The following is a 10,825-nucleotide window of genomic DNA, read 5'->3' as shown; positions in this document are numbered from 1 at the left end:
GGAGGCGGTGCCGCGGCTGCCACGTTGGAGGGGTACAGGGACGGGTGAGCGCCGGGGACACGGAGGTGAGGAGGGGGGGGTGAAACCCTTGTTTTCCGCCTCTTTTTGTTTACCCTTTTAATTCCTGTCAGAAACGGCGCGTAGGTGCGTAGGTCCCCAACGGACCGGTACCGGTTGGGAACAGTCGGTCTCGCGCTGGCGTACTCTGGCCATGCAGGGATGAAATAAGACCCAAAAATAAAGCAGTGAAAGCTTTTAAGCCGTTTTTCGTCCTCCGGTCTGCCTGGCTGCTGAGGGTGTTTGGCGGTGGCGGTCTGCGTGAGGGCTTTTTCGAGGGTGGGTTCGTTTTGTGGGTTAATGCTGAAAGCTGCTGTAGGGTGCCCTGTGTATGTCTTGATGCAGCAAGAAGAGGGTTTTTCAGGACAGTTGAAGCTTTGCCCGTGTTTTCCCACGTTATGGAGTGCTCAGCAAACGTCAGTTTCCTCTGTGTGGATATTCTGCCAACAGACAACCTTTTTCATCTCCTTCGCTCTGGAGAGGATGGCTTGGGTGTCTGTCTGTGGGATATCTTTAGGAAAGCAACCACCTAGGCTGCTTCTGCCAAGTCCTTCAGCAGCTGCTGAAGCAGCAACGTGGTCTCCCCATGCTCCATTTAAGCCTTACTTTTCTTGGTTTTATTTTCTAGCAAAATGAAGCTGAAGGAAATTGACCGTACTGCCATGCAGGCATGGAGCCCTGGCCAGCAGCACCCCATTTACCTGGCCACTGGTGAGTTTCTGGGAAGCATGTGCTAGTGGGCCTCAGACTACCTCTTGTGACTGCCATGAAGTGGTTGTCATTGAAGTTGTAGGAGTTATTTCATGTCCTGAAGGCTGGAGAGGGCTATACGGTGCAGTGCTCTTAGTGGCATTCTCCAGATGTGCTGTGTGTGAAAACATGCTTTGCATTTTTCATGTAACAGCAAGCATCCTCTCCTTTCTGCCAGGATAAGGTGACAGCAATCCTAACAGCTAGCTCACTGTCCCTTGTCTCTCATTTGTAACTTTGCCTGTTTTCTGTGCGTTGTCAGAGAGATGCGCTTGCCCAAAGTTTTTCCTGTTCATATTGGTTAAGAGATCCCCAAAGGGGCCACCGTGGGCAGGAGAGTTTTGTAGAACTACATCTAAATAACAGAAACCTGACCCCATCTCATGGTCCTTTTTGCAAGGATTGTTTTTATGCCCCTCCTTGTGTCGCTTTTGCAGTTGGTTTTTTGTGTAGCATGGCTTTCTCACTGCCAAGCGTGCTTCTTTACAGGTACATCAGCTCAGCAGCTGGATGCAACCTTCAGTACAAGTGCTTCTCTGGAAATATTTGAGTTGGATTTATCGGACCCTTCGCTGGATATGAAATCCTGCGCCACCTTCTCCTCTTCTCACAGGTAAGCAGTGGGGCTGCAAGGGAAAAGTAATGGTTGTGAGACTGTTATGTGTGCTGCATGTGGAAAGGCCTATTCACGAAGTTTGACTGCAGTTGTTAAGGAGAGGAGCAGAAGTTCAGTGCTGAAGAATGAAGGCAAGTGAGTAGTAGGCCATTGATGTAGTGGGATAGTGAGGTATTGCTGCGAAGTGAGCTTGGACTCTGGAGTTGCGAGCAACTCCTGCTCTGACATAAAGCTGAAAAATCTGGCATTGGCTGGTACGTTTGAATATATATGGTGACTGTTTTTCTTGGGGACCCTCTGGGATTCTCCAGAGAATGGAGGGAAATGGGAAATTATGAAAAAGCAGTTGCAACTTTTCACATTGCACCTTCCTGTTTGCATTTAGCTGTTTCAGGGAGACTGCTGTAACATAACAAAACCAGGTCATGTTGTGTGTGTGGTATCATACCTCACCCCACATCTGGGAAGCCACATTCCTGACTGCATAATTCCACTTTGCTCTTAGTTCCTTACAGTGCGCTTGTCCAAAGAAATACCGTTACTGTCAGAGCGCCCGATTTCCGTCTTGGCAGCACTTGTAATGGCGCTCTGGTGACTGGTCCAGTGACTGTTACTCGTCGTACGTGAGCTGAAACAACATAGATGGAAGTGCAGGACATTTCTGTGGGTAGAGAAGGAAGTGGAAATTTTCATTGCCATTGAATTGGATCTATGGCTCTTTGATACCAGCTACAGTGTCAGCATAACCACTCTTACCCCTGGTGGTGATCTGAAACGGCATGACTGAAGGTGCAGGCAGTTAACAGCATCTTGCCAGTATGTCCAAGTGAGCATTTGACTTATCTAGAGAAACAATTGCCATCTCCTCCACCTCTGATATGAGTAGAAATTAATTGGACTTGAGTTTTCATTATCTGTTCTAAAGCTGTAACTTCAAGACTGAAGGATCTATGACTGTTTCCTAAAGTTCTTGACCAGATGCATTTTGCTGGGTTCCTAGAGCTTAAGTGTTGCCTGTAAACAAGTTTGGAGGCGTTGAAATTGTGTGTATTTGCACACAGTAAGGTCGTGACCCTGCTTAAGGTTGCTCTCCTGATTTGTGTAAATAACAGTTGCGGTACCTTTTGCAGGAGGAAGCACAAGGCGTTGGACTGCTGGCTTTGTGCCGTGTCAGTTTTGTTGCAATGATCTGTGGGACTGGCAGGCAGCTCACACTCTGTGCCTTGCAGTTACCTGTGTTTTAGTGCTTGGAGCTTGTGAGAAGCAGCCACGGTGTCTGCTTAATGCCCTGCACTGTGGGCAGAGCTGATGTTGATGGTCCCTCCTGACCTGCTGAGAGCAAGATGAGGTGTTTGATCTTTTAAAATTTCCCCGTTCTACCTTGTTTTAACAATGACCGATATTTTTCAAGGCTTGCCAAGTGTCATTTGCTTACTGAATTTCAAAAAGCTTATGGCCAGGATGCTGCACTGGTTTGAAAGTGCTTCCTTTGGTGAGCAGCACAAGTATTTAACTTTGCCCCAGAAAATGCATTACAAGTGAGGTTGATTTATTTATTGATTTTATTACAGATAACAAGAAATGCCCCTGAGAGCAATGTATGTCAGGCTTTATTTTGATGAATGGAAAGAACCAGGTGACTGAACCCACAAAAGATAAATCTCACAACAAGCTTTGTTAATTGACCTCCCATGGAAAGTTTTATGCTGCTTTTACAGAGCCGTACATTATCTTGGAAAGAGCAAAGGGCAAGAGGAGAGTAACTGCACAGTTAATTCTGGTTTTTGTTCATTGCCATTTTCTGCCGCCTTTTTGGATTCTTGTCTTAAGACCTGTTGAGTCTTGCTGGTCATGTAATACTAGTGGCCAGACAACCCTGTCAGTCACTCCATTTCTTGTAACCTTTCATAGTTAGGTGCAGAAGTACAAGAATCATGCCCAGGAAAAGGGTCTGTCTGATAGTAGAGACCAATTTCTGTTTGTAGTGTTGTTTTTCGTTGAACCCTCACTGTAATCTGAGTGCTGTACTAGGACACTAAGCACTGAGACTGAGCTGCTGAGCACTTGGTGGTTACAGTACTTTCACTCAGCATCTGCTCTTTGTCTGGCTTTCTGCAGGAGGCATTTTATCATGCTGAAGTTGCTGCGTTTTTAAAAAAAATAGCTGAAGGTTGTCCAGAGATAAGGAAAAGATTAATAATAACATGATAAAGGCCATAAAAGTAACTCCCTGCCACCATCCACTGGACATGGATTTGCTTTCTGCTTTTATAAGATGTGATATGTGACGGTGTGTTGTTTTATGTAGAAGAAAGTAATTCTCTACATGGTTGAATACCCAGGAATGCTGTTCTGCTTATGCAGCAAGTTCATGGAGTTGAAGGAGACGTCGGTATTTGCAGATGGACACAGTGGTGTGAAAATACTTCCTTTCTGGAAGTATGTTTAATTCCTCTTGATTTTGCCAGGAAAACAGACTGTGGTCCAGCAGATGAAACGTTTGCACGTCCAGAAGCATAGATATGGAAACGGATTTGGAATTTTTCTAGTTTCACCTTTTTTTCCCTCTCTTGTGTGAAGAGTTGCTCACAAATAGCAGAGCTTTACCTCCAGGCTGCAGTTGGATGGGCTTCCAGTCCTTATTTTGATTACTCCTGTTTTGTAAAGATGAGCTCAAACTCACATGCGGTTGGGCGCATTTACCTGATTTTGCAGCCAGGAGATGAGAGGTGTGGAGATGTGTGTCATGAGCCTGTGTCTTGATGACGAACAGAATTGGGTCACATTGTGTTTTTGGTGGAAGGTTGTACTTACAACCTGTAAGTACAGAGACTCGTGCTTAAAGAGAAATGCAGGCAGCGCTTTTCTCCGATGTCTCTGCTCTGTTAGCAGCAGTCGGGAGGCTTTAGCTGGGGTGAGCAAAATGCAGTGCTTCAGTGTATGTGGAGCTGGTGGTGGATAGTTGTAGACTGAGGACCTCTGTGTCTTACAGGTACCACAAGCTAATCTGGGGGCCACACAGCATGACCTCAGGTGAGGGAGTCTCCGGAGTCCTGATTGCCGGGGGTGAAAATGGAAATGTCATTCTGTATGACCCAGCCAAAATCGTAGCTGGTGATACTGAAGTAATAATTGCCCAGAAAGACAAGCACACGGGACCAGTAAGAGCACTTGATGTCAACATGTTCCAGGTTGGTTTTCTGCTTTTCTTCATCACATACTGTCATAGATGAGTGGCTGTTTCAACTTGTAACCATAAATGTTTCTGTCCTTAATGTTCTTAAATGTTCCCTACCCCTGAAAAACATAAACTAAATTTGGTGTTTGTGTGTGTGTGTTTAGTAGGAAAAACCTGTCCTGTTACTGGTGTTTCAGAATGGGGAATGAAAGAGTTTAAGGTGTCTGGTTCATTCCTTCCCCTAGTCAGACTACGCTGTCAATTTAGTGGGTCTTTCTAGCTCAGCTTACATGTAAAGTAGAGGTGGTTTTCTGTGGCGTTTTTATCCAGTCTCCCTTTCCAGCACCCACATGCTTTACCAGTATTGTTCTTGTGACATGGGGAGTATGTGCATGCTCTCACTCGTGCTTCCAGTGACATTAAATTTTGGGTATCTCCTTTGGGGTTCGGTAGGATCTGTCTTCAATATATCTAAACATTGTTACTTGGAAACAGAAGACAGTACAGGAAGCACAGTGGTGTGGCCTCTTTAGCAGAAGAGCTCTAAAAACAGACAAGCTTTCCTCCATCACTAATGAGCATTTACTTCCTTCTAGATACAGTGGGTTGGTTTTTCCTTGTAACCACCAGCTGTGCAAGAATTCAGTGGAATTCGTTTTCTAAATAGCACTTCTGTCCCTACACACTTGCTTTCAGCATGGCTGCCCTTTGTTCATTGTTTCCTCTCTGGATTGCTTCCTTTCCCTTTCTGCCGTTATGAAGTCAGGACTTGCTTGTCACCAGCCGCAGGATGCGATCAAAAGGTGCTCCGTGCCCTCGGCTCGTGTTGCACTGCCTGGACTTTTGCATCCCAGATGTAGGATTGCGCTGGATGGTTGTACTCACTGTAGGTGGCTGCTGAAGGCAGGAAAGCCGCATTCCTTCCAGCCAACCCCACGTGTCGTGGTCTGCGCAGAGCAAAGCTCTGAGGCAGTGATTGCTGCAGCACTGCTTCCACGTCTGCCCCCTCCCAGAAGCATCACTGCTTTTTGCTTGCCGTCCATGGCTGCAGCCCTGCAGCCTCCTCAGGGATGTTTGCTGTGCAGTGGAGGAGCACTCTACAAAGCAGGAATTCTGGTCTTGACATCCCAGGTCTGGTGCGCTGTATGGGCTTTTTTAAATTAACTCAGTCTTACCTGCAATTTCAAAAAACTTGCTTTTTTCCCTAAGCTGCTCTGTGTGAGCCATAGGCTACATCTTGAGCTGCTAGGAGAAATTGGCATAGTCCTGTGGATCTGATACCTCCCAGCAGCTAAGACTGTGAAAGCTGATGCTGAAAATACTCTTAACATCTATTAATGTGTCTTACAGACTAATCTGGTGGCCTCTGGTGCTAATGAGTCTGAAATCTATATCTGGGACTTGAACAATTTTGCCACACCAATGACACCAGGAGTGAAGACGCAGGTACCAGATTAGTGTTTGTTAAATACTACAGAGCAGGCTAATGAAAGATATGCATGTGACTGAAGTTGAAAGCTCATTGAAACTTACTGTTTTAAAGCTGTCTTAAGCAGGGGAGAGAAGGCCTTTTGAAGTCTAACTTGGGTAGCAGTTATTTGTAGTTAGGCTTAAGCTGCATTTCTGGCAATGTGAGATACAGGCCTTAAGGAGTGGTATGACAAATATCTCCATATAAAAATAAAGGAAAATATGTTACTGCATGTTCTTCTCCAGTGACTTTCCCAAAGGCCAACAAAAATAGGCTTTCTATTAGTACTTAGTTTTTGTAATATGCTTATTAGTCTGTTGGGTTTCAGCTGTTTTTTGCCTTGTGACATGCCTGTGACTCAAAGCATATGGCAGGAGCCTGTGTCCTTAAGAACAGTTCTCTCTGAGTGGCAGCATAGGTACCTTTCAGTGAATGCTTTTGGAATTAATTCAATTAATGACAGCAATTGTTTAGTCCCTGGAGTGCGGTCTCTGGCTGTGCCTGTAAGTGCAAGCATGCACAGGTCCATGTGATGAGTGGCTCGCTCTGCTTCCCAGGCAGCGACCCTGGATGTGCAGTCATGTTTATCCACAACAGACCTGATTCGTGTCTTCATGTAATGGGATTTTATTTCTGAAAAAAAAAAAAAATTGTATTTGGCCAGGGAAAGCTGAAATATCCCCTTAGTCTTTGAGAAACGTTGCATTTTATTAAGCAACAAGTAATAACAAGCTGAGTCTCTCAGGTTACACCACTTTTTAGATATCCGTAACCATTACACACAGGGTGAGTATCTTTTTAGTCTTCCTCTTCATGTCTCACTGCATGCATGAATCTGAAGATTGTGAAGGTATAACTTGAGGAAAATCAAAAGATAAAAAGCAGCTACTGAGAAGTCAGAAGATGAGGCAGTAGGTTCGGCAGTTACCCTTATGGTTTTCAGAGAGTGTTTAATTGCTGTACTGAAGGGCCATTGTTTAGCCCCTGTCTCTTAAAGAAGACTTATGGGAAAGAACAGTGCCTTTTGTCCTTTGTGCCCTGTGAAGGAGACAGAAGAAGGGGATGAAGTTGTTTCAATGCTGTATGTTTCTGTAGCTGTTACAAAATTGCACAAGAGGTTTGTGGTTACTGGAAAATGTTTTAGTACTGCGTGATAATTTGGAGATGACAAAGTGAGAAAATAAGATGAGAAGTAATCTTCAGTTTGAGGATTTTTAGCTTAGAACGCTGTGGGTTTGGATATTTTGTGTAATCTGAGTCATTTATTATCATGGTGGCATTTTGGAGGACACCTTAGTTAAAGATCCCTGTACAGGATTTTTTTCATGTGCAGTAATGATGTTTTTAGGCTGGGCAATCGTTTAGTCCAATATGCTCAATGACAGCTGGAAATAATAGTGCAACAAGGATGAAGTTAATGTTGCTTTTAATTCTCAGACTAAAAGTAAGCAGTTAGGGGGAAATAAAAAAGCCTTGCAGAATTCCTCCAAGCAAACTTCTTTTTTTTTTTTCTAATCAACATAATAATTCAAGGCAAAAGGGCAGTTCATGTGCCTGGGTATACTTTCATGGAGTAAGTTTCTGGTTTTGAAGACTGTTGTGCTTAGTCTTCTTTAAGTGACTAATGTATCAGTGCAGAAAATGCAGATATTACAGAGAAATAGAAGTAGCTTATAAATTGGAGTTTTCTGGCATTCTAACCTACAGCATCTGTACATAGGAAACCAGAGCACACAGGAAACCCAGTACTTGGGATGAGTCTCCTTGAAGATTTGTAATATAGCAAGCCCTAGAAATAACAGGTTTTGAGTCCTCAATTAGGAAAGGTTGTGATGGGCTGTTCTGTGTGTGTGCAACAGCCTCTTGAGGACATCAGCTGCATCGCATGGAACAGGCAAGTCCAGCACATCCTGGCATCTGCCAGCCCCAGTGGCCGAGCTACTGTGTGGGATCTCAGGAAGAATGAACCCATCATCAAAGTCAGTGACCACAATAACCGGGTGAGTTAGCTCTCATGCAGCCACACGGGTGCTTGTGGAGAGGTATGGGGGGGTCTCTTGGCATGCGGGGACAGGTCATAGTGCCCCTTCTTACATGACATAAAGATAGAGGTGCCTGCCCCAGTTTTTACAACATGCTAAATAGCTAATGCTTTTTCTTAAAAGGCTGTGTTCATGCAGAGGGTTTGTCATCATTTTAAACAAAAAATAGGTAGGTGCAGGTTGAAGTGAGGCAAGGCACTCAAATTTCCTAATGGGACAATAACTTGGTTTGGAGAAAGTTATTACTGTTTTCTTTGGGGCTACCACAGCAAGATTTTATTCAACTAGTCAGAAATGACGTGTTGAAGCAGGAGGTCACAGCTGATGTGTTCTGGGTGAGCACATTGAATTTTGCAGAGCAGGTGACATCATCTCTTTGTGCTCAGGCATGGAGGGCTTCCTCCTTGGCATCACAGGTGGGATGAACACAGGGGCTGAGTGGTGACAAGTCACTGGTGACTGATGGAGCTGAGACCTTTGCTTCTGCTGGTCTGAACATGTAAATGGGAGCAGGCTGCAGCTGAGCTTGGCAAGGACAGGCTCTGTGGCGGAGTGCACCAGCGGAGTGTTGCCATTGAGCAGGTTACATGGGACACTGCCTCGTATAGTTACAACCACCAAACCTGCTCCTCAGGCAGTGTAAATGTAGAAAAGAGCCTGGTCACCACACTCTTACTCTGGTAAACTGTGTAACTCTCAATGTTTGTGTTTGTTACCCTACATAATAGCAGCAGAGTAGACTGTCTTCATTGTATGATTGTCCTCTAATGATAGTGTTTGCATGACAATAACCTCTGTCTAATGATGGCTTTTATTAAAGTATCAATACAAATGTTGGAGAAAAACGTTTGTACAGAGGGCTTTACTGTTTTCTTACATAAAAACATAGAATTATGAACAAGACAGCACAAAGTCATCTCTCTGAGAGGACCTTGGGAAACTAACCGCAACTCTCCTCACTCATGGAAACAAGGAGAGCATCCCAATCTGAATAGAGTTGGAAATAATGCTCAGAAACACAACTGCAAATTTCCTTGTAACAGTGTTTTACCATACATGTAGACATATTAAGGCTAGTTACCTTTCATCATTTAGTGCTGCTTAGTTATTTTGTGCTGTGACGCAATGTTGTCCCTCAGATGCACTGCTCGGGCCTGGCATGGCATCCTGATGTCGCTACCCAGATGGTTTTGGCATCAGAGGATGACAGATTGCCTGTGATTCAGATGTGGGACCTAAGATTTGCCTCCTCACCACTGCGTGTTCTGGAAAGCCATACAAGGTATGGGTCTTGTAGCCTGCTGCGCCATGGTGTTTACACTGTTGGTGAGGGTGTACCGGTTTGTATATCTTGCTTCTTGCCCAGTTTCCTGCAAAGGCTCACTTAGCTAGGAGGCAGTGATACCAGCTGCAGGCAGTGTTACATGCTGGCTTGCTGACCAGCCAACCCTGTGTCCTGTAAGGCTTGCCTTTCTGGGGCCTGCTGTTTTGAAGGAAACAGGCCCCAAAATACAGAAGCACCTTACACTGAAGTTGCTAATTTGTTTCTGTGCATTTTGAAAAGAGAGAGCTGAAGTGCAAAGAGTTAGTAGTACTTGATTTTCGTCTGAATAATAGACTGAAGGTGCGCATCCTCTTATGTGGACATGCACAGTTTCTGTTCTCTCTCCAGTCCCCTGAATAACTTAAATTTGGGTAAACAGAAAGATTTTTGTTAAATTGTCATCCCTCTTCAATTGTTAGTGAAACTTTCTGTATTGGCCAAAACCAGTGCTTGATTTAAGAAGGGAGAACAGCAATAAGTCTGTGTTGTGGCTTCTGCCTAAACTGCTGCCAGTGGTTCTGACATGAATCTCCTGCTAATAAAATGAAGCTGACAAACTCTGTAGTCACCAATTTTACATACAGGTTTGCCTGGCTGTATGTTAATGATACTGCAGGCAAACAAGCCATTTTGTTGCATTCGTGTCCAGGTTCTCTTCTATGACTGCTGCATTTAATTTTCAGATACAATGGCTGCTCTATTACACTTCTTCATGCAGAAAATAAAAAGCATCTGTTTCAATAAATAAAGTGCTGATAACATTGAGAAAATTCTCCTTTTGTAAGAGGAAGGAGTGGGGAGGTGGAATGCTCAGCTAAAGTAGAAACTCATAAATATGCTTTATTTATCACCATTTTGTGTTTACATTAAACTTTTTTTCACACAGGGGTGTATTGGCCATTGCTTGGAGTATGGCGGATTCAGAGCTGCTACTTAGCTGTGGGAAGGATGCTAAAATTCTCTGCTCCAACCCTAACACAGGCGAGGTATTGTACACACACCACTTAAAAAGAAACCTCTGTTCAGAGGTGTCACAGTGACATCTGCAAAGCAGGTGTTGGCATGACTTGGAATTATGCTTCTGTGGGGTATTTTTTTTCCTATCCTGTGTGCTTGTGTTTAGTGTATGTGCCTTCTAAGCTTGTGGTGATGCAGCATTCCTTCTCAGTGTTGCCAACCTTACACGTTTGTCCTCACTGCTTCTCTTCAGTTAAGTGGTAAGGTCCCTGCTCATTATAAGAGATGGAAATGGCCTCAGTTAACCTTGGTATTTGCTTCCTGCTCTTTTGGTTTGGGTCTGATGTGGCTGGATCACTGTTGCAATTGCCTTTTTCCTTCTGTAAGTGTAAGAACTTTTATCCACAGAATCACAGAACGTTAGGGATTG

The 10,825-nt window shown here is 44.3% G+C and overlaps 1 protein-coding gene across 1 annotated transcript; it reads left to right on the top strand.

Moving 5' to 3' along the window:
- Nucleotides 1–689: 689 nt before the first annotated feature.
- On the top strand, nucleotides 690–10,429 carry LOC104545831 (protein transport protein Sec31A-like; the record flags this gene model as incomplete). The annotated part of the gene is made up of 7 exons (XM_010191060.1): nucleotides 690–768; nucleotides 1,297–1,420; nucleotides 4,416–4,614; nucleotides 5,952–6,047; nucleotides 7,932–8,072; nucleotides 9,254–9,396; nucleotides 10,325–10,429. Coding segments are annotated over exons 1-7 (887 nt in total), but the record flags the coding sequence as incomplete, so codon positions are not given.
- Nucleotides 10,430–10,825: the final 396 nt, after the last annotated feature.

This window comes from Mesitornis unicolor, unplaced genomic scaffold (genome assembly GCF_000695765.1).
Source record: "Mesitornis unicolor isolate BGI_N332 unplaced genomic scaffold, ASM69576v1 scaffold32898, whole genome shotgun sequence".
NCBI classification, from domain to species: domain Eukaryota; kingdom Metazoa; phylum Chordata; class Aves; order Mesitornithiformes; family Mesitornithidae; genus Mesitornis; species Mesitornis unicolor.
This window is presented reverse-complemented; position numbering and strand designations above follow the sequence as displayed.